The 24,170-nt window shown below is 41.7% G+C and overlaps 1 protein-coding gene across 1 annotated transcript; it reads right to left on the bottom strand.

The window, feature by feature from the left end:
• Positions 1-16,627: 16,627 nt before the first annotated feature.
• On the bottom strand, positions 16,628-19,806 carry LOC133900817 (uncharacterized). Its single transcript, XM_062342069.1, has 2 exons — positions 18,708-19,806; positions 16,628-17,213 (listed from the first exon to the last, which is right to left on the bottom strand). Exons 1-2 carry the CDS (start codon positions 19,556-19,558, stop codon positions 17,147-17,149), a joined length of 918 nt encoding a protein of 305 aa, XP_062198053.1. The 5' UTR covers positions 19,559-19,806; the 3' UTR covers positions 16,628-17,146.
• Positions 19,807-24,170: the final 4,364 nt, after the last annotated feature.

Genomic DNA, 24,170 nt, shown 5'->3' with positions numbered 1-24,170 from the left:
TAAAAAAAATCACTCTAGCTTTCTCACTTCAATGAGTTATGCTTCCATTGTCGGGTCTGAGCACTAAAAATCCTTTTGCATTTGGTTTACGACCAGCAGCGAGTCCTCTATCGCTAGTAGGCATTTTATCCCAAGCGCGAAGGCTGCTCATATTCCAAACAACAAGCCCTCATATTTTGCAATATTTTTAGTGGCCAGAAAACATAATTGAACTACATGCATGAGGGTGTCGCCAGTCAGTGAGGTCAGGACCACTCCAGCCCTTGCAACCTTCAACGTGAACGGCCCACCAAAGTGCATGTTCAAGTACTCTTCCACCTCTGGCTATTATTCCTGCTCGAGCTCCAAGTGCGACCACTCAACCATAAAATCGACCAATGCCTAGGATTTGATAGATGTCTGGGGAATAAACTGGACAACAAAATCCCCGAGCTCTACTACCCACTTCGTTGTTCTCCCTGCGGCATCCCTGATATGAAGGATCTCTCTAATCAGGAGCGAGGAGACTACCTTGATTTGGTGGGCCTGGAAATAGTGCATGAGCTTACGAGAGGTCATCAGCGCCAGCACATAGCAAGTTCTGTGGCTGCGGGTACCATGCCTTCACATCGTCCAAGACCTCGTTGGCATAGTAGACTGGTGGATGAAGATCTTCATGCTCAACGACTAGGACTGCGCTCGCAACCTATGGGGTAGCTACAATATAGAGCAAGGGCTTTTCATTGGTCAAGGAGCGGTTAGTAAAGGGGGAAGAGAGAGGTACCTTTTTAGATGTTGGAAAGCCACTTCTACCTCTAGCGTCCATTAGAAGTGGTCGCTTTTCTTCAGGAGTTTGAAAAGTGGCAGCCTCTTCTCCCCCATCCTCGAGATGAACCTGCTCAGTGCAGCCATGCACCCTGTTAGTTTCTGAACTTCCTTCAACCTAGTTAGGGACCTCATCTAGTCGATGGCCTAGATCTTCTCAGGGTTTGCTTCTATTCCTTGGCTGATACGAAGAAACCGAGCAGTTTCCCCGATGGGACTTTAAACGTGCACTTTTCTGGGTTCAGCTTCATGTTGTACCTTTGAAGGTTGTCGAACATCTCTTGGAGGTCCGTGATTAGGTCATCCTTCGTCCTACTTTTTATGACCACGTCATCAACTTACGTCTCGACATTTCTACTGGTGAGTTGTGGTCGAAGGATGAGCTAAATACACCGTTGGTAAGTGGCACTAGAACTTTTCAAGCCAAAAAGGCAACTTTACATAGCAAAAGACCCTGAAGGGTGTTACAAGAGTGGTTTTCTCTTTATCTGCCCTACACATGCTAATCTAATGGTACCCTGAACGAGCATTTAAGAAGCATAGCAGCTCACTACCTGCAGTCGAGTCCACAAGATGGTCAATCCGGGGCAGAGGGGACAGATCTTTAGGTCACATCTTGTTGAGGTAAGTGAAGTCGAAGCATATCCTCTACTTACCATTAGGTTTTCGGACCATGACTGGGTTAGCCAGCAACTTTGGGCACTATACTTCTCAGATGAAGCCTGCTTCCAGGAGTTTGTTGATATCCTCATGAAGTGCTTCCCTTCGATCGAGTGTGAATTGACACGCCTTTTGCTTTACAGGTCGTGCTTCAGGTCGCACTGACAACTTGTGCTCCACCACCTCCCTAGGGACTCCGAGCATATCATACGGACTCCAAGAGAAGACATTCATGTTTACCTGAAGGAAAGTGATGAGCACAAGTTCCTATTTTGGATCAAGGCTGGCCCCGATTTGGACCATCATGGATGGTCGGTGTTGTTTAGGCATACTACCTTGAGCCGATCATTGGGATTGACGATGACGTGGACCTTCTTTGGGTGATCATTGGGGTTGGCGTTCTCGAGCTATGACCAGGGAGTCAGCTCGACCATGTCGAGACTCCTCTTGTTATAGTGCAGGGCCATCTTTCGGTTGCCTACAATGGTAATGGATCCCTTAGGGATAGGGATTTTGATCGCCTGGTATGCATAGTGAGTGATGGCCATGAACTGGGCCATTGCCGGTCATCCTAGGATCATGTTGTATTTTGATTCATAGCCCAGGTGGTTGGCATCGAAATTTGCTCTTTCAGATGTCTTGCCCATGAGTCCAAAATCAAGTTCGAATTGCTCTTGTTCCATCAATTCAGTAGGTTTGACAGTCTCACGAGTGCATGCATCATGCTTCAATTCTTTTTTTATTGGATTTGATCCGGTCCCAAAGTTCACCACATCAAACAAGACCCTCTCAGTCTTGAAGTTGTTAGCGAACCGAAAGTGACGGGCAGCTTGATCCACCCCAATGGCTTGGCCGAAGAGCCAGGGGTGATCCCGAGGAAGGGGAGAGATGGTTTGAACGCACTCCTTGGGATCTGCAGGGCGTCTAGCACATCGGTGAAGATGAGGTTTATGGAACTCCCTCCATCGACCAGCACGCGCCCCATATGGATGTTGTGCATCATGGGCTTGACGACGATGGGGTAACATCCGGGATGCTTCACTCATGCAGGGTGGTCTATCTGGCTGAAGGTGAGGGGCACCTTCAACCACTTCAGTCGCAGACTCGAACCCAGCAAAATTGTGCATACCTCACAGACTACCGACTTATACTCTCTATTCAAGGAATATGTCTCGGCTCCTACAAAGATATGGTGGACCATATGCTTGGCCTACTGGAAACCCAGTGTCGACTGATCAGGGTTGTCCCTGTCTCCGCTGTCATCACCACACCCGGGCTTGCGGCCCGCCAGCTCCTTGTCGATGAGGCCTCGCATGACCTTAGATTCCGCTAGGTCGAGTCCGTCAGTGCGGTGGATCGGGCAGTAGCCCCTGCCACTCTTGTCATCCTTCTTCTTGAAGAATCAGTGCAGCTGGTTGGTCTACTCGACCGCCATGATGTTGGGTAGTACAGCCTTCGTTTGTTCTTCTTTTCTCCTTCTAGCCAGTCCATTTGGAGGAGGCGGGCTGGTCGGAGGTTGGCTAAGGCTTCACGCCGATCTAGCCCTTTCGGGCCTCGGTGGCCTACGCGCATTTGTCTACGAGCTCAAAGAGCTCAGTGGTGCTCCAGACTTCTTTGGTGGTCAGCTTTTTGACCATCTTCTGGTTTCTGACCCCCTTCGGAACGCTACGACCATGGAATCACCCGTGATCTTGGGAATAGTATTCTGGCATTATGTGAAACGATAGATGTAATCTTGCAGCGGCTCACCATACCGTTGCCTGACCTGACACAGGTTGTCCTTGACCCCTGATTGGGTGTAGGTTCCCTAAAAGATGGCGATGAACTGGTCCCACAAGTCTTCGAAGGAACAAACCAACCGGCGGGGGAGCTTCATGAGCTAGGACCGGGCCGAACGAGTTAAGGCGGTCGAGAAACAGTTTGCCATGACCTTCCCGTAGCCTCCCGTGGCCTGCACCATGGTGGTGTAGATCTATAGGAACTCCTTTGAGTTGGTCGAACCATCGTACTTTTCGGCTAAGACAGGTCAGAACTTGTCTGGCCAGCGCACCTCTCGCAGCCAAGCTGAGAAGGCGTTGCACCCCGTCCTGCAATGTGGAGCCACTCACTGATGGGCAGCCTCGCGCGACCGAGGAGAGAGTCATCGGTCTCGTGGCCCTGGAGATGGGATGGAGGAGTCCAACATCTCCCTGCAAGGGGAAGGCAAGTAGCAAGGCCACTTTCCTTTGTCCTGCTCTCACTGAGCATGGTCCTCTAGTTCCTGAGTGGCTCTATGGCCCCAAATTAGGTCACGGAGATCGTGGGTGCGAAGAGAGTTACACAAGTCAGTGGGTTGACTATCCCGTCATAGTAGGGGTTTCTATGTACTTCCTATTGCTGAGGGAGCACATGTTCTCTTCCATCACATGGCCCACTATGAACCCTACCGACCACGACCTTTCCCATTCCTTGTGATGGATAAGCTGTCTGCTGCCACGGTATGGCACTGGGCAGTTTCTACCAAGAGGGCAAGGTCGTGCAGCCATGATGCTACCAGTGAACCCTCGGATACTGCCACCAGCGAGTGGCTAAGAAGCACTCGTGTAGTCTATAGGTTCTACACAGGGTTCATGGCCTCGTAGTCGAGCCACTGACCGTTGAGCGGTGAGACATCACGAAGGGGGGGGGGGGGAGCCCCCAATGCTCATGTCACCTGTGTGGCACGACTGCCTTGAAGACGCCGCCGCCAAGATCTCGACCTCAAGCAGGCGTTCCTCTGGGCGGTGTGGCAGTTGTTGTGGCAATGTAGGACCACCTTCGTGCCTAGCGCCGGGCTAGTTTCCCTCTTAGATAACGGCCTGGAGCACACCACCGGTACCCGAGGCATGAGCATCTCTGTTGCCCCCCTGTTGCATTGTCTGCCATGTAAACTTCATGTTCGGTCTCAAAGTCCTCAGACTCCGTCTCAGTGTTCCATGTCTGGAGCACACCGAACTCGTTTGGGTTGTACCATATAATGAAAACCTCGCGATGGTCGGGATCCTCAAAATGGGACTCCGCGGCCACCATGGATTCGGTCATGGGTAGCCCAACCATAGTTTCAACACCTGCAGAAACGCGAAAAACGCGCCCCCCCCCTACCTGATGCGGCAACTGTCGGGGAATGATCCTTGACAATGTATCTGGGGTATACCAGATAATGGGTGCATAAATCCGCGCTTCTTGTGGGTGTGTGTCTAATGAACTCAAGAACATAAAGATTTATCCAGGTTCAGACCTCTTGTGGGATAATAGCCCTACATCCTGTGTATTTTCTGATGAATGCATCAACTGGTTACATGGTCTATCTTATATCTTCTTCCTCTGCTACCTAGCTCCTCATCGCTTTATATACCAGGGAAAAAGGTGTACATACAAATGGATCATGTCAAACTTTGCAGCAGGCCTACTCCTCGTGAAGCCAACTACTCCTAGCTCATCATGACGGGGGGTAGGCATGCCCATCCTACCCTGGTCATCCTGACATCTCTATCCCATCCACCAAACCAGGTCACAGTTGCCTGTGAGGCCATCCTATAGCATTAAATATTGCAGGACGAGTCACTGCAGCACCATGCCCACCATGACCGAGCTCGCCGAAAGGGAGTACTTGTGGAAGGAAAACACTTCAGTGAGCAGCATTAAATGCGATCTGACAGGTTATGAAAGTACCTATCATGCGACCAGCAAGGATTGGTCGCAGGGTCTCCTTTTGCGACCCAGGAGCTAGTCGGGCGATTAGGCTGTGGTCTTAAAAATATCTACCGCCGACTGTCATTTGGCAGTGTGGGCCCCCCTAACAGGGCACCTCCTTTCCCATTACATCGACACTTGTGATAAAAGGTTTTGACCAAAGGGAAGGTATTGACTTCAATGAAGTTTTTTCTCCTATTATATGACACTTCTATTCGAGTGATGCTTGCTTTTGTTACTTTATTTGATTTGGAGTTAGAGTAACTAGATGTTAACATTGTTTTCTTACATGGAGATTTAGACAACTAGATTTATTTGATACAACCTGAAGATTTTGCTACTCCTGGAAAAGACCATTTAGTTTGTCACTTTAAGAAATCTCTTTATGCTCTTAAACAAGCTCCTAGGCAGTGGAATAAAAGGCTTGATTCTTTTATGATTGCATAACAACATTCTTACAGTAATTATGATAATTGTGTTTACTTCAAACAATTTCCCAATGCATCTTTTATCTATTTACTTCTCTATGTTGTTAAGTGGATTCTTTGTTATTTAAAAGGTAGTTCTCATTTTGGTTTGATGTTTGATAAGAATAAGGTGAAGACAAAAATTATTATTGGGTTTGTTAATTCTGATGTTGCTGGTGATCTTGATAAAAGGTCTATTTCAGGTTATATCTTTTGTCTATGTGGTTCAGCCGTTAGTTACAAACCATCACTTCATTCTGTTATTGCTCTACTAATGAAGTAGAATATATTTCAGCTACAGAAGGTGAACAAAGCTATTTGGTTGCGAGATCTCATTTCTGAACTTGGTATTCCGCAGAATGTTAATATTGCTTATTGTGATAACTAGACCAAACACATTGATATGTTCCATACCAAGACCAAGCATATTGATATCAAGCATCACTACATTCGTGATATTATAACTCAAAAGCAAGTTATTGTCAGGAAGATACAAACAGAAGAAAATTATGTATATATGCTTACCAAAGTCACTCTCTAATACTAAGTTCAAGTATTGTCCGGACTTAGTAGGTATTTGTGGTGCTTAAAAGCTATTTGGGATTTCAGAGATAATTTTTTAAGTGCATATTTAAAGAGATTTTGAGTTAAGGAGGGATTTGTTGGATAATGACTCAAACAGATAAAGTTTATCCTGGTCTAATATAATACGTAAAAGCGTCACTAAATATGGAGCATCTTTATACATGTATCTATGTACCATCGTATATTATATTTTATCTCTCTTGATTTTCCCCCTCTCCATTGAGGATTTTTCCACTTAAATCTCGTGTCTCTCGTATCCATTAATCCTAACAATACCAATTACTGAACTTAAGCATCTGCGAGGACTTGTGCAGTTGCCTTTACTTGAGACCTTCTGGCTGCGCGAGATGCCTAAGTTGGAGGAGCTGTGGACCACAAAAAATGGATTTTAAATCGGGGAGGAAGAATCTGGAGCGCAATACTGTTTCCCTGTCCTGTCCTGTCCATTCTAAGCATATGGAAGTGTATGGATTTGAATGCCAAGATTTAAAGTTTGTTTGGAAATTGACGATTGGCCCATTGGACACGTTAAGATTGGCGTAGTCTGTTTTTTTTAAAAAAATCTCTTAAAATAGAAAAATTCAAAAACAATAACTCAAAAATTCAAAAAAATCAAAATTATATATAAAAATAAGTTTTATTGATTGGAAAAGAGTGACATGCAGTGCAGCATATATGAGCTAGTGCCTAGTGGAAGTGGCCAGTATTGGTGATCCAGTAAAAAACGTACGCACATGCATGTTGATTGCTGACACAGCTAGTCAGCTACTGCATAGGCAAAAACGAAAGCAAGCAGTAAAGTGAATGCTCATTTGGCCGCCCGGTGTTCTTAGATCATCAGCTCAGCACCTGAGGGTGCCCCCGCGTGCCTCGCGTGTCATGCTTGGGTCAGGCCGTGCCAGCATGCAATACCGAAATCTCAATCTAGGCATGATCCGACCTATCATACCGTGCCAGTTTGGCTTATCGTATCATACCGGTTCGGCCTATTTATCATCATGTTATGTTATGTTTGAATCAGATCAAAATCGTCGTGCCTCGTGATGACCCATTTAACTTGTCCACTTGGTCAACTTTAATTGGGACAATATGAACCAGGTACCTGAGATAATTCAGTGCCTTATTTCCCTTCATGATCTCATCTTGGAAGATTGTGGTGTCCTGGCCATGCTGCGTTGCACACACGCAGTCTATTTTGGCCGTCCATCCATTCCATCTTATACTCATCTATTTGTTGATTCTATCATATACCCTATGATATATTTTTCTTACCCTTCAGTACGAATCTCAGTATAAATGAACGATGTTGATAAGCCATATGTCCGCAGGCCTCGATGGAATTTTTCCTTCCCTCTCTGCACTTCGACGGCTTTATATCACAAATTGCTCGGCCCTTCAGTCCCTGCCCTGATCCATATAACGTCTTACTGCTCTCCAGGTACTCACATATTTCTTAGGACTTCAAGTGAGACAAACCAAGGAAAAGATCTTTATTCATCAAAGTAAGTACACAAGAGACTTGCTATGCCATTTTAAGATGAAAAACAGCAAGCCAATCATGACACCGATGGGCGCAACAGCAGCGCTTGATCTGAATGAAGATGGTGAGGCAATTGATAAAAAGAGTATAGAAGCATGATCCTATCACTTTTGTACATCACTGCTCTGAGGTCAGACATACAATTTGCTATGTGTTTGTACGCCCATTTTCAAGCTTCCCCACGTGCTTCGCATAGTCAAGATGTGAAACGAATATTCATATATCTTCATGGCACTCAAAATTTTGGCATATGATTTTCTGCTTCCTCATTTATTAGTTCAAGGGCATATTATGATGCTGATTTTGAAAGTTGTAGAATTGATAGGAAAAGTGCATCTAGTATATGTCAATTTTTAGGTAATTCTCTTATTGCTTGGGCATCTCGAAAATAATCATCTGTTGCACAATCTACTGCTAAAGCCGAGTATGTACTTGCTGATAGCTGTTGTTCACAAATTTTATGGGTTGTTGCTACACTTAGAGATTATGGCATTTCCTTAGAGAAGGTGCCTCTTTTCTGTGATAGCACCAGCGTGATTAGCATAACTAAGAACCCCTGCTGTATTATAGAACTAAGCATATTGATATTCGTTTCCATATTACGAGGGATCATGTGAAAGGGAAACGTTGAGCTTCACCGTGTGAATACTGAATATCAATTGACAGATATTTTTATAAAACATTTAGATTCTTCTCGTTTTCCTCATCTTCGGGGAGAACTTGGTGTCATTCATCTAACATGGTTGTTTTGAAAGGGAGCACTTTAATTCTTTGTACATTAGTTGTATTACTTTTGTTTTTATGTTTTCTTTTGTGTTTCCATACTTGAAAAACAAAAAAAATAAGAAAACAATAAAAAGGTAATGAGCATTGTACTTTATACATGTATGACATTTGAAGCCATATTAATGCTACAAGGTTTTTTTTGCACTTTTATGTCTATGCGTGTAACCGTGTAGTTTTTGTCATGACTTTTTAATTAGAATGAAAACTCAAATTAAATCTTGTCATGGTCAAACTTTCTTAATTGCTTTGATATTTTCTAAAAGTGCTAAATGTGAAGTATCAAAGTTATGTGCTAAATGCTGAAAAAAAAGTTGATAGGTGAAAGATTAAGGAAATATGCATTGTCATACTTCTTCTTTACGAGACTGCTTATCATTGCACTTTGATATGAACTTGGAAGAAGTTGTGTATGACCGGAACCAATGTTCTTAAGCTTCTTATTATCTTTTTGACATAGGCTTGACATAGTTAAAAGTAAGGCTGATGGTGCATATAATTTCTTGCAATGATTTTTATCTTATATGCTTTCAAGAAATCAATCAGTTCTTTCAAGCACAATAAAGTGTTAAAGTTTCAATGCAATCTGAGATTGAAGTAGTTGAGATTGAAAGACCATGCCTTGCAATAAATTGTTAATCATACTTGATGAGTTATGCTTACACTACATTTTTACATATGTAAATGGGTTGACGTAATTATTCTTGATAGCATAGCTTGGTCAAATATTTGTTTCGTATATGGATGATTTATGATGATCATTATAAAAAATGATTAAAAAAGAGAGATTAATTATTTTGAAAAAAATTATTTATGATGAATCCATTGTCAAAGGGGGAGTGTCACACCCGGTTTTAACGGACAAAATCAGATGTGGCTTATGTATGTCCAGAATATTTAACACACATAAGGACATCACAGATGAAGTAACAAAAGCAATACTTTAAAGAAATAAATGTCGAACTCTTAGAACAATTGACATATATTATCTTCTATATAGATATCTGCAGTGGAACAAAAAACACTGGTGCCCAACAACACCGCAGACAACCGACCAGGAGACACGCGCCTAGAACATCACAACCTTGTCCTGATAGTCTTCAACATCTTCACCGATAACTCTATAGAAAATCGATGGAGAACATCTCACTAGAATGCATCTTTCACGAGGTCTTTGAATTCTTTCCCAAACTGAGCGTTTGGTTATAGTAAGTGTGAGCACATGTCGTACTCAGTAAGTTATAAAGGAAATATTATGCATATGAAGGCTTTGACAAGGTAAGACTAGTTTGGCTCTTTTGCATAAAACAATATTTAAGTAAAAACATTTAAAAAATAGTAGTAATTAAGTATATGACTGTAAACAATCAACCATCTCAAGATTTCACCCATCTTGACTTAACCAACTAACCACCTCAACCAAGGTTCTAACCACCAAGCTTGAACATCCAATACCTCAACCATGGCTCCCACTGCCAAAATTGAACTACTAACCACCTCAACCACGATTCCCACCATGTGACTAACCGACACCTCAACTATGGTCCCCACCACCACAGTTAACCACACTGACCAAACCATCAAGTTATAATCGTGGTAGGTTTTCCGTGTCACTCATGACCGTGAGCATGGCTAAATATTCAGTTTTAACTCTGCAGAGGTTGTACATACCAACAAGTTATGATTTCTTCACCCGCAAGCAGATGACCAAGTCTCCATTTTGCCTGTGTTAGCTAGACACATACACATATCCAAGGTGTGTGGCCAAGAGATCACTATAAAGCCTTTACAATGCTCCTCTTGGCATATGTCTACCTGCTAAGCTTTCACAGCCGCGTGATTCCACCTCAACAATGGAAACCCCCTCTTGCGCCTTTCAGATCCCAAGACATTGTCCATTCACCGCTCTTTTGCTTGGTCTACACTATGCTGAGAGTAGCAAATTAATTGACTAGTCCTGACCCATACCAGGCTTGTGGTTGTACTGTAAACACAGAAAGGTCACCCCACGAACCGGTCCTCAGATTTGAGCAAGACTATCACTTTCCAAACCATACATCCCATCATACCACATGCTCAAATCCCTATACCATGTTGCTACAAAAATTATTCCATCGTATTTTATCACTGTTGAATAGGACCATTAACAAGTTCATGGAACAATTATCATGATTACCATCTCAGAGCAAGGCTAAGCATCATCTACAATTCCATAACCCAAAACCATACTATGGCGACAAGGATGATAAGGGAAAAACTAGGGTAAAGCCTAACACTTAGGATTCTCAACAAATTATTATCATGCATGTCTATAAAACAAAATATTTAAAAACTAGGATAAATATGATCAAAAATATAACTTGCCTTAACTCGACTCAGTTGGGTCTTCAGAAAAGTCTTGGTCTTGAAGTACTTCTAGCTCCTCTGGAACATTGATGAATCGCAAAAACTACCGACAAACAACTCAAAGGAAAACACTAAGAATAGCATACCAAACATAATCAAAACACTTTAAAAACACTATAGTTGGATGGGTATGATTTTAGAGAATAAATTTAGATGCAAGAATCGCCTAAGTCAGAGTTAGGATGAAAGATAACTGCTTTTGGAAGATGGATTAGGCTGAAAAGGAAAGACTGTTTTACCAGAGTTATCTTCTTATAGGAAAAGGTTTATTGCACAATCATTGTGTTAGACTTGACAACATTATTGTGCAAGGTTCAAGAGGTATAGGGCTGACTAGATTTCACTGACTAGGCTAAAGAGGATGATGTGGTGCTAACTTGGCATGCCAGGCAAGCATCGTCTTGGATTAAAGAAAAGGTACGCTGAGATCCAATCTCAATTACCCATGATCAAATGGCCAGGGTTATGCTTCTAGGTTAAGGATACTACCGGTAAGTTTGCATAGCGGCGGCGGCTCGGGTTTTGTCGAAGACAGCAATCAGGTGCGTAGCCACTGACATCGATGCTGGGCTTCGATGGCGTTTCAGTGAAATGAGGGAAGCATGGCATAGAACGTGGAAAGGCTAACTCAAAGGTATGGTCAGTTTTGGAAGGGATCATCTGAGGTAGCGGCAAAACAGCGACGACTGCTTCTAGGTTTGGTGGTGACTGCGAACAGATGCAGCAACAAAGATGACCGCGTTCCTGAAGATTGGCTATGAATTTTGAGGAACCATCTAAACAAAGAAATTCATATATCCCGGGAACACAATACTGTAGCACGAGTTTGGGAAGATCATCCCTTGAGAGGAAGAACGATCAGCGGAGATGAGATGGGTGACGGTTGCGATATGCTGTGGTTGGCAAACACGTTCCGGTGGAGTTGCTGCACAACAGGTGAAAGGCTCCTATGGTCAAGTAGAAGACTTCATGGGACATGTCGTGACGCATATGGCACATCCATACGGCTTCCGGATTGATAGGGAATGTGACAACAAACTCGGTGCGTGCACAGAACGCAGCTAGAAACTAGACAGCGGGCATGTCGACCTTGATCCCGACGATTTGGCTGCTCTACAGGACAAGTCGGTTGGTGAGGGCATGGGCAACATCATGGATCATGCGTTGGTGAAAGGGCATGGTGATTTGACTTATGGTTAGCCAGGAACGTTGATGCCAATCGGTGACGGCGCAGTTGTCCGCGACGACGACGACCGTGGCGGCACAAATCAGGCTTTGGCCGGGGTTAAGGCTTAGCTAGAGACTTAGCATGATGGAAAACATGGGCAAGGAAGTATGAGGAGGGGTTCTCACCTTGCTTTGACGATCGGGGAAGGAGGATTCGTGGAGACAACGATGTAGCGCATCACGGGTGGCGACGACGGCGACACCAGCGAACAGCGGTGCATGGGCAGGGCTGCTGTGGCGACTAGGGCATGGATGGATGTAAAGGGGATAGGGGAGGACGTGCAACACCTATTTATAGGGTCAGGGGCAGCTGGTTGAGGTGGAGTCCAAGCCGGACACGAATCGGGTTCAAGTTCGAGTCGGTTCAAATTTCCTTTTCTGTAGCTCTTTATTATGAGGACGATATCTCCACCATCTGAACTCCGAATTGGACTTTTCTGGACTCTAAATTCTCGTACGCGAAAAGATCTACAACTTTGATATTCATTGAAACTTCTGAAAATGTCATTTTGATTTCCAGAAATGCGTCACAAGATAAACTATTTGAACTAAGACTTATCTGCGCAGCACTGATTTCAGGGGTCATAAGTCCTAACTCCATTATCCAAAAGGAGACTTCCATAGTTTCAAATTGAATCTCTCGATGAGACCTACAACTTCGGTATTTTAAAGATTTGCATTTGATGCCGTCATGAATTCCAAAACTTCATGGGAAGATGAGACTATCTAGAACTCCGTGAATATTCACAGATTTCATGGATCCTTTGTGTTGGGCCTTCTAGATGACTTGTGTGCCAGCCAAGAGCTTGCGCTTGGATAGGATTGGGTCCAAAGGCACTTTAGGCATATTGAGGGTTTTAGAAAAGAAACTTTTGCAGAGAAATTTGAATAGGATTTGAATTTGAATTGAGCTTGGAGTGAATTCGAGAGAAACCAAAAGATGAGGTTGAACAAGAATGGGAGTAGATAAGGAATTTGAATTTAGATTTGGGTAGAATTTCACAAAGAGAAGAGATTAGTTTTAAACAAGGATTTGGATATGATTTGAATTGAACTAGAGAAGAATTTGGTATGATCAAGGATTGAATAGATGATGAATTCAAGGATTTTGAATCCAACCATTAAGATCCTTGACTTACCCACTATTGAATTTTGAAATCATTTTCAAAACCTTTTTCACTCCAAAACACCAAAAGGAAGAAAAGAAAAAAAGAACTCTAATGCATTTACCTCGCTCCTAGCAAAACTCAGCATGCAATGCACAAGAAATAATAACCTAGGTTGCTTGGTTGTTTATGAAAATAGGTTTTAAACTGCTCTACTGGTGAAGCTACTATCTAAAGTTGGAAAATTTTAAAAAGTTGTAAAATTCTTGGAAAGTAGGGTGTTACAGGGAGAGATTGTGATTTTGTGTTTTTTGTCAAAGGGGGAGATTCCTATTTTCTTCTTTTTATTCCTTTTAGGGGGAGTATTTTGTTGTTGAAGAAAGGTAGAGTTTTCTTTCCCCTTTGATTTTCACTTTGTTTCTTTGCTTTTTACAAAACATGAAGTTGACAACTTTTGTTCACATAGAGGTGTTGCCAATATTTTCATCAAGTGGGAGATTGTGAGATCATGTGATGAACCATTGACTATTTTAGTGAAATTAGCAAAGGCAAAGTGTTAATTTGTAAATTCGCAATATGATGTTGCTTGATATGCTTCTGGTAGCATAACGTAATTTATGTTTTTTATATGTGCAACATACTCGTGTGAGTGGTGTTGTATGGATTGATGTGAGTCAAAGTTTGTGAAACTTGTGTTCGGAATTCGTTGTTGGTTTTTTGTTCATGTGCAGGTGTGTCCTGAGGAGAAATGTGGCCGGTAACAGGGACTAGGACTTGGTTCAGAGAGAAACTGAGATCAAGGCAGACAGGAGGTCACGCTGGACGTTCGGGCTAGGGAACACTACACGTGAAATCGTGGTCACTGGTCATGGTCGGGCTACGGTCTGACTAGATGAGGGTGTGGTCGGACGATGTGGTTGTTTGAGTACATGGCATGGTGGGGCTGCGGTTTGACCAAACGTGTGTGTGACAGATGGAAGTCACAGAGTTATGTTCCAAAATGAGTCGAGGTCGAGTCGGGGAAGGACTCAGACCGGTTTGGATTCAGTTATAGAAAGGACGTTGGCTATATGGTAGTTCGTGTCCTATTGGGATACGACTAGGAAAAGGACTAGGCCTAGTGCTGGGCCTGGTAGTATAAATATGAAGGGGTTGTGGTTTATGAAAACATAACAACAGTGAGAACAACACAAAGGAGAACCTAGAGTTTGCATCTAGGGTTTTAGGATTTCGTGGAAATCCTAATAACGGTGTTGTGTATGCACATTGTAAAGTCATCTACATAACAAAAGGCCATATTCGGTAAGATGATGAGTTGAAATTTTGATCTTGATCTCCGTTCTTCATTCGTGTTTTGCCACCACTTTCGGATTTCGTGGATCTTCTACTCCATCGTGGAATCTGTCCAAAGTCATTCTAGAGCATCTTGGTAAGCCTTTGAAAGTTTTTATTGGTTGGAAATTTGTAATTCTTGATTAATAACGGATTAGGGTTTAATCAATTCGCGTTTCGTTTCACTGTGTAGAATAGTCTATTTGCAAATTTCATATCTTTAGATCTACACATCCAATTGAACAGATTCTTGTTGTGTTGGTTGCTTATTGATGTCTAGTATCTACAGTTAAGATTTGAGAGCAATCCAACAGACAGATCTTTATGTAGGTCGATTTTAGTGACATAAGACCAATTTGTCCAGAACTTCAAAAAATAGATTTTTAGCCTCCGTACAATCATTCACCCCCTTCTGATTGGCGTCTTTTAGAGTTATCCATCTACAACCTATTAGAATATATAGACTTGCCCCATTTTATTTATGTAATTCCAAATAAATCTTGAAGGTTAAAACTAAGTGGAGATGAGAGTATATCTTTTAGTCTCACCTTGCTAGTGGAGGTGGAGGGTGACCAACTTAAAAGGAATTCTCTCCTCCACCTATTTAATGTGTGGACGAGAGGACTAGGAGAACACACGCACGCTCACTCGCTCGCCTCGTTGGGCGGGGTAGGTACGGCACCTGCGTGAACGATCCGTCGAAATCGGGTCCAATAGATTGTGCAGGTGCAACCTCCTTTTGTAGTTTTATTCTTTTTACTGCGTGTGCAAATAGATATATATATATATATGAAAATCGTATCGAGTTCGATCGTAGCGCGTCTTAACCACGCAATTCTCTCTATATATATCTTCTAGCCGCCACCACAAAGAACATATACGCAATTAGGGTTTTACCTCTCTCTGTTGCGTCGTTGCACATAATCTACTCTATCCCGTTGCGTCTGCATGCACCGACAAACGGGAGAGCAGGTCTCCAAAACACATCGCTCTTGGGATCCTGTATCGGGAGAGGACGAATAGGATTTTGGGAAGCGCTCATCGTGGTTGCTCATGCTCTACTTCTTCTACATCATTATGGTCTGCTTCCTCTACGTCCCTTCATCATCGTCTTCTGCATCGTCATCACTGGGGCTTCTGCATCTCACGCTGCCGATGGATACGTTCACTATGATATGTCATGGTTAGCATGCCTATTTTTGTACTGATTTTGTCCTGGAATATATTAGAGAGATATATGTTTAGGATAAACTCTTGCAGTATGATGATAATAATCAATCTATTTTTGTTCATATTATATTTAGGAATTAAATTAAATCTGAAAGGGTGTATTTATCTGACACAACCTTTTCTCAGTTTATCCAGAAATCTATGGCTTTGGTTTAAAGGAATAGGTTCTGTTGTACTCTGCATTGGGATCTTGTGGTTCATGTATGCTTTATTTTTATTTTGTCAAAGAATCATTGAATGGAAATAGAGTTTCTCTTACTTGATCACCTTACATTTTTTTTCCTTGCATTTCATGTTTGTTTTAATTGTTGGTTCATGAAACTCATTAATTTGAGCATCCAAATGGCAAGGATTAAGCTTTTGTTGAGTGATTGCAAATAATAACCTTCTCTTGCTGGATCATCTGAACTGTGTTTAGAAACCTATATGCCTAGATTCCTTGGCTCCACGCACTACCCAAAGAAGATTTCACATGCAAAGCATCATCATCCATTTCAACAAATGATGAATAGATGAAGCCTAAGAAGCCAGGCATATTTTGTCCTACATTGTTAGGCAGTAGGTATCATGAAAAGCAAAATTATAGTATATACAAAGGACCATTGGATTCAAACATTGTTCTAAAAAATATTAGGAGTGGATCTCTGCACAGATCTTCTCATTGATCATTTGGTAAACACAAGCTCGCAAAAAAAAAAAAAAAAAAAAAAAAAACTCGTCAAGAAAGGCAAGCTCCCCAAAGGAGAAGAAAGCTAAACAAGTGCGCTGATAGGTCATCATCCACAACCTCTGTTTTCTATTGACAACTACTAACAAAAAGTGTACATTAGCTGTGGAAGTTTTTAATTTTAAGCCAAAGATATTATCTACATGTGTACAAGCAGAAGATAGTACAAGAGATGTCAAATGTGACTGTTTCAACAAAGTACAGAACATTTTGGAAACAAATTCCTTCATTTGTGCACTTGTGTTTTGTCAACGCTAATCTCTCTATGATGTGTGAACTAGTGATACTGTTGTAGATTATATTACATGTCCACTTTTGTAGACCATGAAGGTCACATGCCATAGAGAAGGGAAGGCCAACAAATGAGGAACATACAAGTCCTTAGTTTCCATATGGCCATGATGAAACTATTTGAGTGTAGATATACCGAGCCATTGCATGAGCCTTACTTCAATTTGGTATGCAAGTCCGTGCTTGCATGGTTTTGGTGTGTGAAAATGACAATATTTTTCATGAACGGATCACGAGAAGAAGCATTTTCCATGTGCATGGTGGCCCTGTCAGGATCCTAGTCTTGGGTAACTCCATTTTTGCTTTTGTTTGCCCTGAAGAAAGCATAGCACCCAGTTCTCTTCCTGGAACAAACAAAGAGAACTGATTAGATGAATGATGAAAAGATTAGCGAAATCTTGTCATGAGCTGAATTAGATATGTTCTTTTTCCTAGTGTGAAGTTGATGATTAGATTAGCAATTGCAGAACGGGACATAAAGCATGTATGCGATGATTGGATTTCAGGTCAGAAGAAAACGGCCATAAGCTTTTCGTGACAGGAAGGGTGAAAGTAGGCAACATGAACAAATATCATATATAAGTTATTAGACCACAAATTAGATGAATGATTGGATCCAACTGCCACTTGCTATGATCCTACAAAGATCCAACACTACTGTAAATAGGTTAGGCAAAGTAGCAAAACATCAACTAATTACCATAATTCTAGGGTGAGTAGCACTAGTCGAATTTCGATTCGTAATGCGATACTTGGAATTCAAAAGGAAAACAAGTATTTTCTGAAATATTGTATCAAGCAAGGGCGAGGTTTCAACAATTGATGCCCATATGTGAAATCTTCCGAAACTCCTAAACCAAGACGTTTGGTTGCTCTAATTGGGAATTTTATAACACTAAAAAACACAACAAGAAGACTTCAGAAAGGATCATGTGAAGTCATGCCCCTTTCTCCAAGGAGACTGCTGAGACGAAGGAATTGACTGCAAAGTTGGGTTGTGAACTTGTGATGCAACAAGAATGGACTTCAACCCATGACTCTGCCCTGTTGACCAGTTTGCCTCCGTTCCATACTTGATGACTTCACTAGCTTCCAGGAAGAGGCACAGTGAATTGTGGCCTGTTTAGCAGTCAAAACTTGCAATTTTCACATCAGACGTATTCGATAACAAAATGGCCTTGGTTGTGCTTTGATCCAGTCTATTACCATCTACATCCTTGGATTTTACATGTGGTTATGTGTGTACCTCTGACCTCAGGGGCTGGTATTTTCCAAAAGTTTGTTTTTTGTTTTTGGAAACAATACAAAAATATGTTCTAGAAGAGATATTTATCTCTTCCCTCTGATGAAAAAGTTTATTCTTGGGATAGTAAATTAACAGATTGTGCATATTTCAATCGGTAGCTCTTATCATTTAATATTCTGATTAAATGCCAAAACTAAACCTTCCTTTCTGTTTCCTTCTTCTGAAGGAAAGTACTACAGTATGACGATTAAATTGTGCCAGTTTCTTTTTTAATTCCAAAATTTTAAGTGCAACTTTTGTACATTTACTAAATTCCCAATAAATCCTAACAGTATGAAGAAATGAGAATTCAGAGAGAAACCAAATAGAATCAAAGAAGCTCTATGATCCTAATCGTGCACCCCGATCATCTTAAAAGTACTATCAACACCAAACAAACTCAAATACTTTATTCTTTATTTTTAAGAGATTTTTTTAAAAAAAAAAGACATTACGAATATTTTCAAAATCTTCTGTTTCTGCCACTAAAAATAGCCAATTAACTTGAACTTGTTAAACAAGGACTAATTTTCACAAAAATCAAAGGATTTACCTGCTCCTACTCCTTGTTGGCGCTCTTGGATTGCTGCTGCCATTTCCATTTCTGATGCTGCTGCTGCTGCTGTTGCTGCTGCTGCCGGTGCTGCTCGTCCGGCTGCTGCTCCCCGCCTCGCTGAACTCGCTCTTCGTCCAGCACTCCTCTTGCGCCTCATCCTTCTGCTTCCCCTGCTTCTTCTTCTCCTTCTTCTTGGCGTCCTTGGCGGCGGCGGTAGGCTTGGGCGAGACCTTCTTCTTCTTGCCGCCGACAGAGAGCGGGAGGAAGAGCTTGATTAGCAGGCCGGTGTCCAGGCTCACGCTCCGCTCCAGGCTCCGGCTTCGCTGTTTCCGCATCATCCTCTGCTTCCTCCCCTGTTTCTTGGGGATGCTCTGCTTCTTGCGCTCCTCGACGTCCGCCGTGCCCCCTGCGGCGTCCTTCTTGGTGTCGGCGGGCTCGTCGTTCCCCTGCGCGGCGGCGTCGGTGCGTCCGGTGGTGTTGGACCACGGTGGAGGAAGAGGGAGAGGCGGGCAGGGGGACTCGACGATGTCGCGGAGGGAGAGCTCGTAGGCGGACTCCGGGAGGCCACGGACGAGGTCGAGCATCTCGCGGCGGTACCCCGCGATCGCCTGCGCCCGCGACGGCGAGCTGCATGCGTTGGCTTGGTAGAGCCGGTTGTGGTGCTCGTGGTGCGACCACATCTGCGGCGACGGCGTGCCCGATCCGCCGGAGCCGCAGTCAGGCGAGCCCTGCTGCGAGGCCTGCAGCCACCGGATTTCCTCCTCCTCGGCCCGCGGCGGCAGCGCCGGCGCCCGCTCCGCTCCCCGCGCCTGCGAGCCCGTGAAGCTGAACTCCGGCCGCCGCTTCATGGCCAAGTTGTTTCTGTAGAGAGAGAGAGAGAGAGAGAGAGAGAGAGAGAGAGAGAGAGAGAGAGAGAGAGAGAGAGAGAGAGAGAGAGAGGAGGAGGAGGAGGAGGAGGAGGGGGAGCTGGTTGGGTAAGAACGGCGTCGTCGAGCCACAACCTGGGGGAGGGCTCTGAGAGGAGAAGGTGAGCGGAAGGAAAGCGATGGCGGGTGGGTGCACTAGTCGTCGTTGCGGGCTTTAGCGGCTTTAAATTTTGAGTACCGAATTGAAGTAGCAGGAGTGGTAGTAAATCACGGCGATGCTGCGTTTTCGGCGCCATGAGCACGGCGCCTTTTATTTTCAACTAGTAAATGAAGACAGGGCACCGTCCACACTTTACACCGTGTGAGGCTTTTGCTTTTTTTTAAAAAAAAAAACTATTACAACATTAGGTAAATACTCATATCATCACTTGCACTATTGATAAAATCACTAAACGTGACTCACTGCCGATGGGTATATCATCTACCGCTGAAAAAAATATCATATTGGTGAGATAAATGAGGAAAAAACTTAAGGTTTAATCTCTGGTGAGTAAACGGTACAACCAGCTCCACTAACTACCCAAGCCAATGCTGAGTTATCAAGGGTTTTGACCTCTTGGTGAGTGATAGTGATCGAAATGCTACAAACTGGAAACTAGATAACCCAAGATGCCAAAAATTGGAAGAATGAATGTCCGTTTTATTGCGATGTTGTTAGAAAGACTTAAAGTGGTTGTAGCTTACCATTTGGTGTTGACACGTGTTTGTCATACTATCCTGAGTGCTAGGGCGGACCCGGGGTTAAAAAAAATCATTGAAAACCGGTAGATATTTGTAAAAACCGGTCAATTCGGTCCGCACTGAATTCAGAATTCGACCGGTTTTCAAATTTGAATTCAAAAAATCACAAAAAAAAATCTAAAAATACTATAGACAATTCTAAGACCTTATGTGAATTTTTTCAGAAATAATATCCTTTGCATCATATTTATGGAGAGGAAGTTTGGAAAAAAAGAAAAAGTGTGCACCTCATTTAGTAGGGTTCACGTTAAGGAAAATATTAACATAAAAACACATATTTTTTGTGTGTAGGGTGTACAAAGAGGATCTATAAAATTAGTTTCAGTTCATTTAGAGTTTTATTAATTTCTTCATGATTTTTATAAAGTTCAGAAGCATAAAATAAATACGTTAAAAACAGCACTGTAACTGTCTTTTTTATGACTACTATTATTTTTCCTATATAAAGCATAGTATAAGTAAACTAATAAAAGTAGTTTTACTAATTTTAGAGGTGTGATGAGTTAGTTATGAATTAATATAGTTACATATATTTATACAATCTTGTATGTTACAATAACTATTTTATGAGTTAATGTATCTTTAAAAGACTTAGATCATGTAAGAAGACTAATAAAATTAGATTTTTTTTATTCGCAAATAATTAACTATGCATTTAACTAGGTTTAGCAAATACATTTTCTCACAGAAAATTAAACTTTTTTATGATTATAAATAATTTTATCATGTAGATTATGTTACAAGTAAAGCAACAAAATTTGTTTCACTTGATTTAAAACTCAGATAAATTAGTTATTGATTTTATAATTTTGAACTATTTTTTTGTTTTTTTTAACTTCACTGAAATTCGAGAAATGCGCTCGGTAAATCAGGAAATTCGATCGGTTTTTGACTAATTCGTTCAAAATGCTTTCAATGCGGAAAATGCGATCGGTAAATTAGATAATTCACTTGGTTTTCGGTGGAATTTGATCGGTTTTCGTTGACTTAATTCGGTCAGCTTTTGTCTTCGATTTATAAATTTGATCAAGTGAATTTGTGGTTTTTACAAATTCCAAAAAATCAGTGAGTAACAATTTTCGTTGCCTAAACGAATTTTCGAACCTTGGCGGACGACGGTAGGAGGCTTCCTAGTAGTAGAGGGAACCTTTTCGCTCCTGCTCAAGTGCAAAACAGGTGTAATCATGCTACAAGCATGTAGCCAACCTTTGAAGATCTTAATCACAATATACCGAAGGTTTTTTGTTTTCGTCGCATGCATGAATTCGGTAGATTTATCATAGAAAGGTTTATATCTAGAAGATACTATGGTCAAACCGTTAGCCGGAGACCGTATCCTTGCCTAAATGACAAGTAAATCAGACATAAGTTTGGACAGGTGCTGCAAATCGGAGAGAGTGCCTTGTGTGTTTGGCTCTCTGGGGTTTCTAGAACCTAATTTGTAAAATTCTGGGACATTTTCGAGACTTACATGAACAGATTTTTTATTTTACTGAAACTGTGATTTTTCACGTCACTACTCACACATGTATGTGTGATAGGGAGAGAGACAGAGATTAGGGAGAGAGAAACGAAGTCATGGGCTTCTAGATAACGTGACAACGAAGGTGGTTGAGGCGCCACTTTGTCTCTGCTCTCTAGAACGAAACGGCTTTCGAAAAAGGGGCAACATTTTCCCTGGGGGTGGACAAATTTCTCTTTCCATCGGATTCTACCTTTTCTTTGCTTTCAATTCACAGCGATGTTGCCATGTTTTTTCTATTGGCAAAATAAATGAAATGAGCTGATATGGCGCCGACGAATCTTCTGTTTTCGCTGACAAGCGGGCCGTTGTTCACTGGTAGAAAAAAAAATTTCGGACGAGCAAGGTGTTTTCTGGTAAAATTCTAAAATTTCTCAACTTTATTATTGTGTATGAAAGACACTCCTAGTTTTCTAAGGTCTGGCTTTTTTTTTACATGGGCGCGTAAGTGATTTTCACATAATTTTTCAATAAATGAATTTTTTATTAACTCTTATCATCATAACAAGTACATATAACATATAAGAGTTCACTCCGGGATTTTGTATGACTAAAATACACTTAGCTTGAAACACAAAAAGAACAAAAAAAAAACAAAACGAAATTTCTCATCTAAATGGTGAAACTTTAAACATATATACGACATTATGGTGGTGAATTTATGATCTGAAATCTAGAACCTTATCCATATCTGATGAAGATCTCTTTATCTCCTGCTCCATACGTATACATATCGTTGCTATCATCCTTTTAGAGTCCTACTACTGAAGCACAGATCAAGTATAGAGCCAGTATATACATTTATAAAATAGATGAAAATTTTCTCTTATTAAATATAATATCTTTTCTACATAGATATAGTGACTAGCATAACGTTGTTGCTCCAACTAAGTATATAAGCTTTTAATTTTTTACTAAGATCTCATAGCCAGTTACCCATCATATGAGATACACTGCAGGTTGAGTAAAAGCTTGTAGCCATCTGGATGATAAACCATACGAAACGGACGAATTGGTAATAAAAAAAGAGATACTTAATTATCTCATTTTTCTGACAAAAGCAATACTTCTGCTAATATTGTCATATTCTTTTACTAGACTATCCTCGGTTAACAAAACTCTTTACCTGAGATACAAAGAAAGATTTTGATTGTAGAGGGTACGTACTTTCAATTTCCATATATGTTTGTCTATATTTTAGGTATCAATATATTTTAAGGCTTGGTATAAGAAATTCACCGAGAAATGATCATTAGTTAATTTTATCCCGCCCTTGTGTGATATTAATATCGTTAAGCTTTAACAATAAGTCATTTCAAGCTGTCAACCTTGAACCATTTAGATTCCATCAGAATGTGGCCACTGTTTTTTTTTTATGACGCACTATATAACGCAAGCATCATGTCACGAAATGAATAAATGGTGGTGTTTAATTATATCAGCATATGCGCCAAATTATCATGTGGAAAATTCGAGCAGATATCATTTTGCGTAACACTAGTATACGTATTCTCCATGAAGATGTGACGTCATTATGAACACGATGCTTGTGAAGAAACATGGACTTTGAAGCGTCCGCGTGCGTGCATATATGGTTCAGTCGTTCTTCCGTGTGTACTTGACTAACGACCCTGACCGAGCCTCCCTCTACGTCTTATTCCATCTGAACTCCGGAGCATCGTGACAGCAACAATATAAATTTAGTTTCCATTCTTCGTCTACCAAACAATTTGAATAAATTATGTCTCGGAGCCACCGCAAAACTCCGAAAAAATCAGGCACACGTACACTTGAAAATCTGATGTTCTGATCCCAATACAAGGTCCGATTTTAAATCTCTTCCACACGACATATATATCCATCAAGAGGATCTCAGAAGACCAAGATAAGTGGAAAGAAATTTTATAAGATTATATCTTACAGAAAAATTAATTTTATAAGACTATATCTTACAGAAAAACCTTCTCCGATGCATATTATATATCTCTTTCTTTTCTGTTAGTCACACGTATTAACCATTAAATAAAAAAATAATATAGATCAAAATCTCATAAAGATCTTTCAAAAATAATCTCATAAAATTTCTTTCCAACACAAATAGAACATTGCACTCAAACATGCTGTCGAGGATCTCATGCATCCACAACGCTGCCGACAACTGGTCCGTCGTCGTACGTGCTGTCCCTCTCCACGCCGGCGAGCTCTCATGGCCACCGGCCGGCGGCGACCCCCTGCTGCCTCCGTTACACAGCCTGATCTTGCTGCCATCGA

Source organism: Phragmites australis, chromosome 19 (assembly GCF_958298935.1).
Source record: "Phragmites australis chromosome 19, lpPhrAust1.1, whole genome shotgun sequence".
Taxonomy (NCBI): Eukaryota; Viridiplantae; Streptophyta; class Magnoliopsida; order Poales; family Poaceae; genus Phragmites; species Phragmites australis.
This window is presented reverse-complemented; position numbering and strand designations above follow the sequence as displayed.

Coding starts and splice junctions, on each gene's coding strand:
- LOC133900817 (XM_062342069.1), bottom strand. CDS start 19,558: ATGAAGCGGCGGCCGGAGTTCAGCTTCACGGGCTCGCAGGCGCGGGGA. Junction 17,214..18,707: donor CCAACAAGGAGTAGGAGCAG/GTAAATCCTTTG, acceptor TGTTTGTTCCAG/GAAGAGAACTGGGTGCTATG.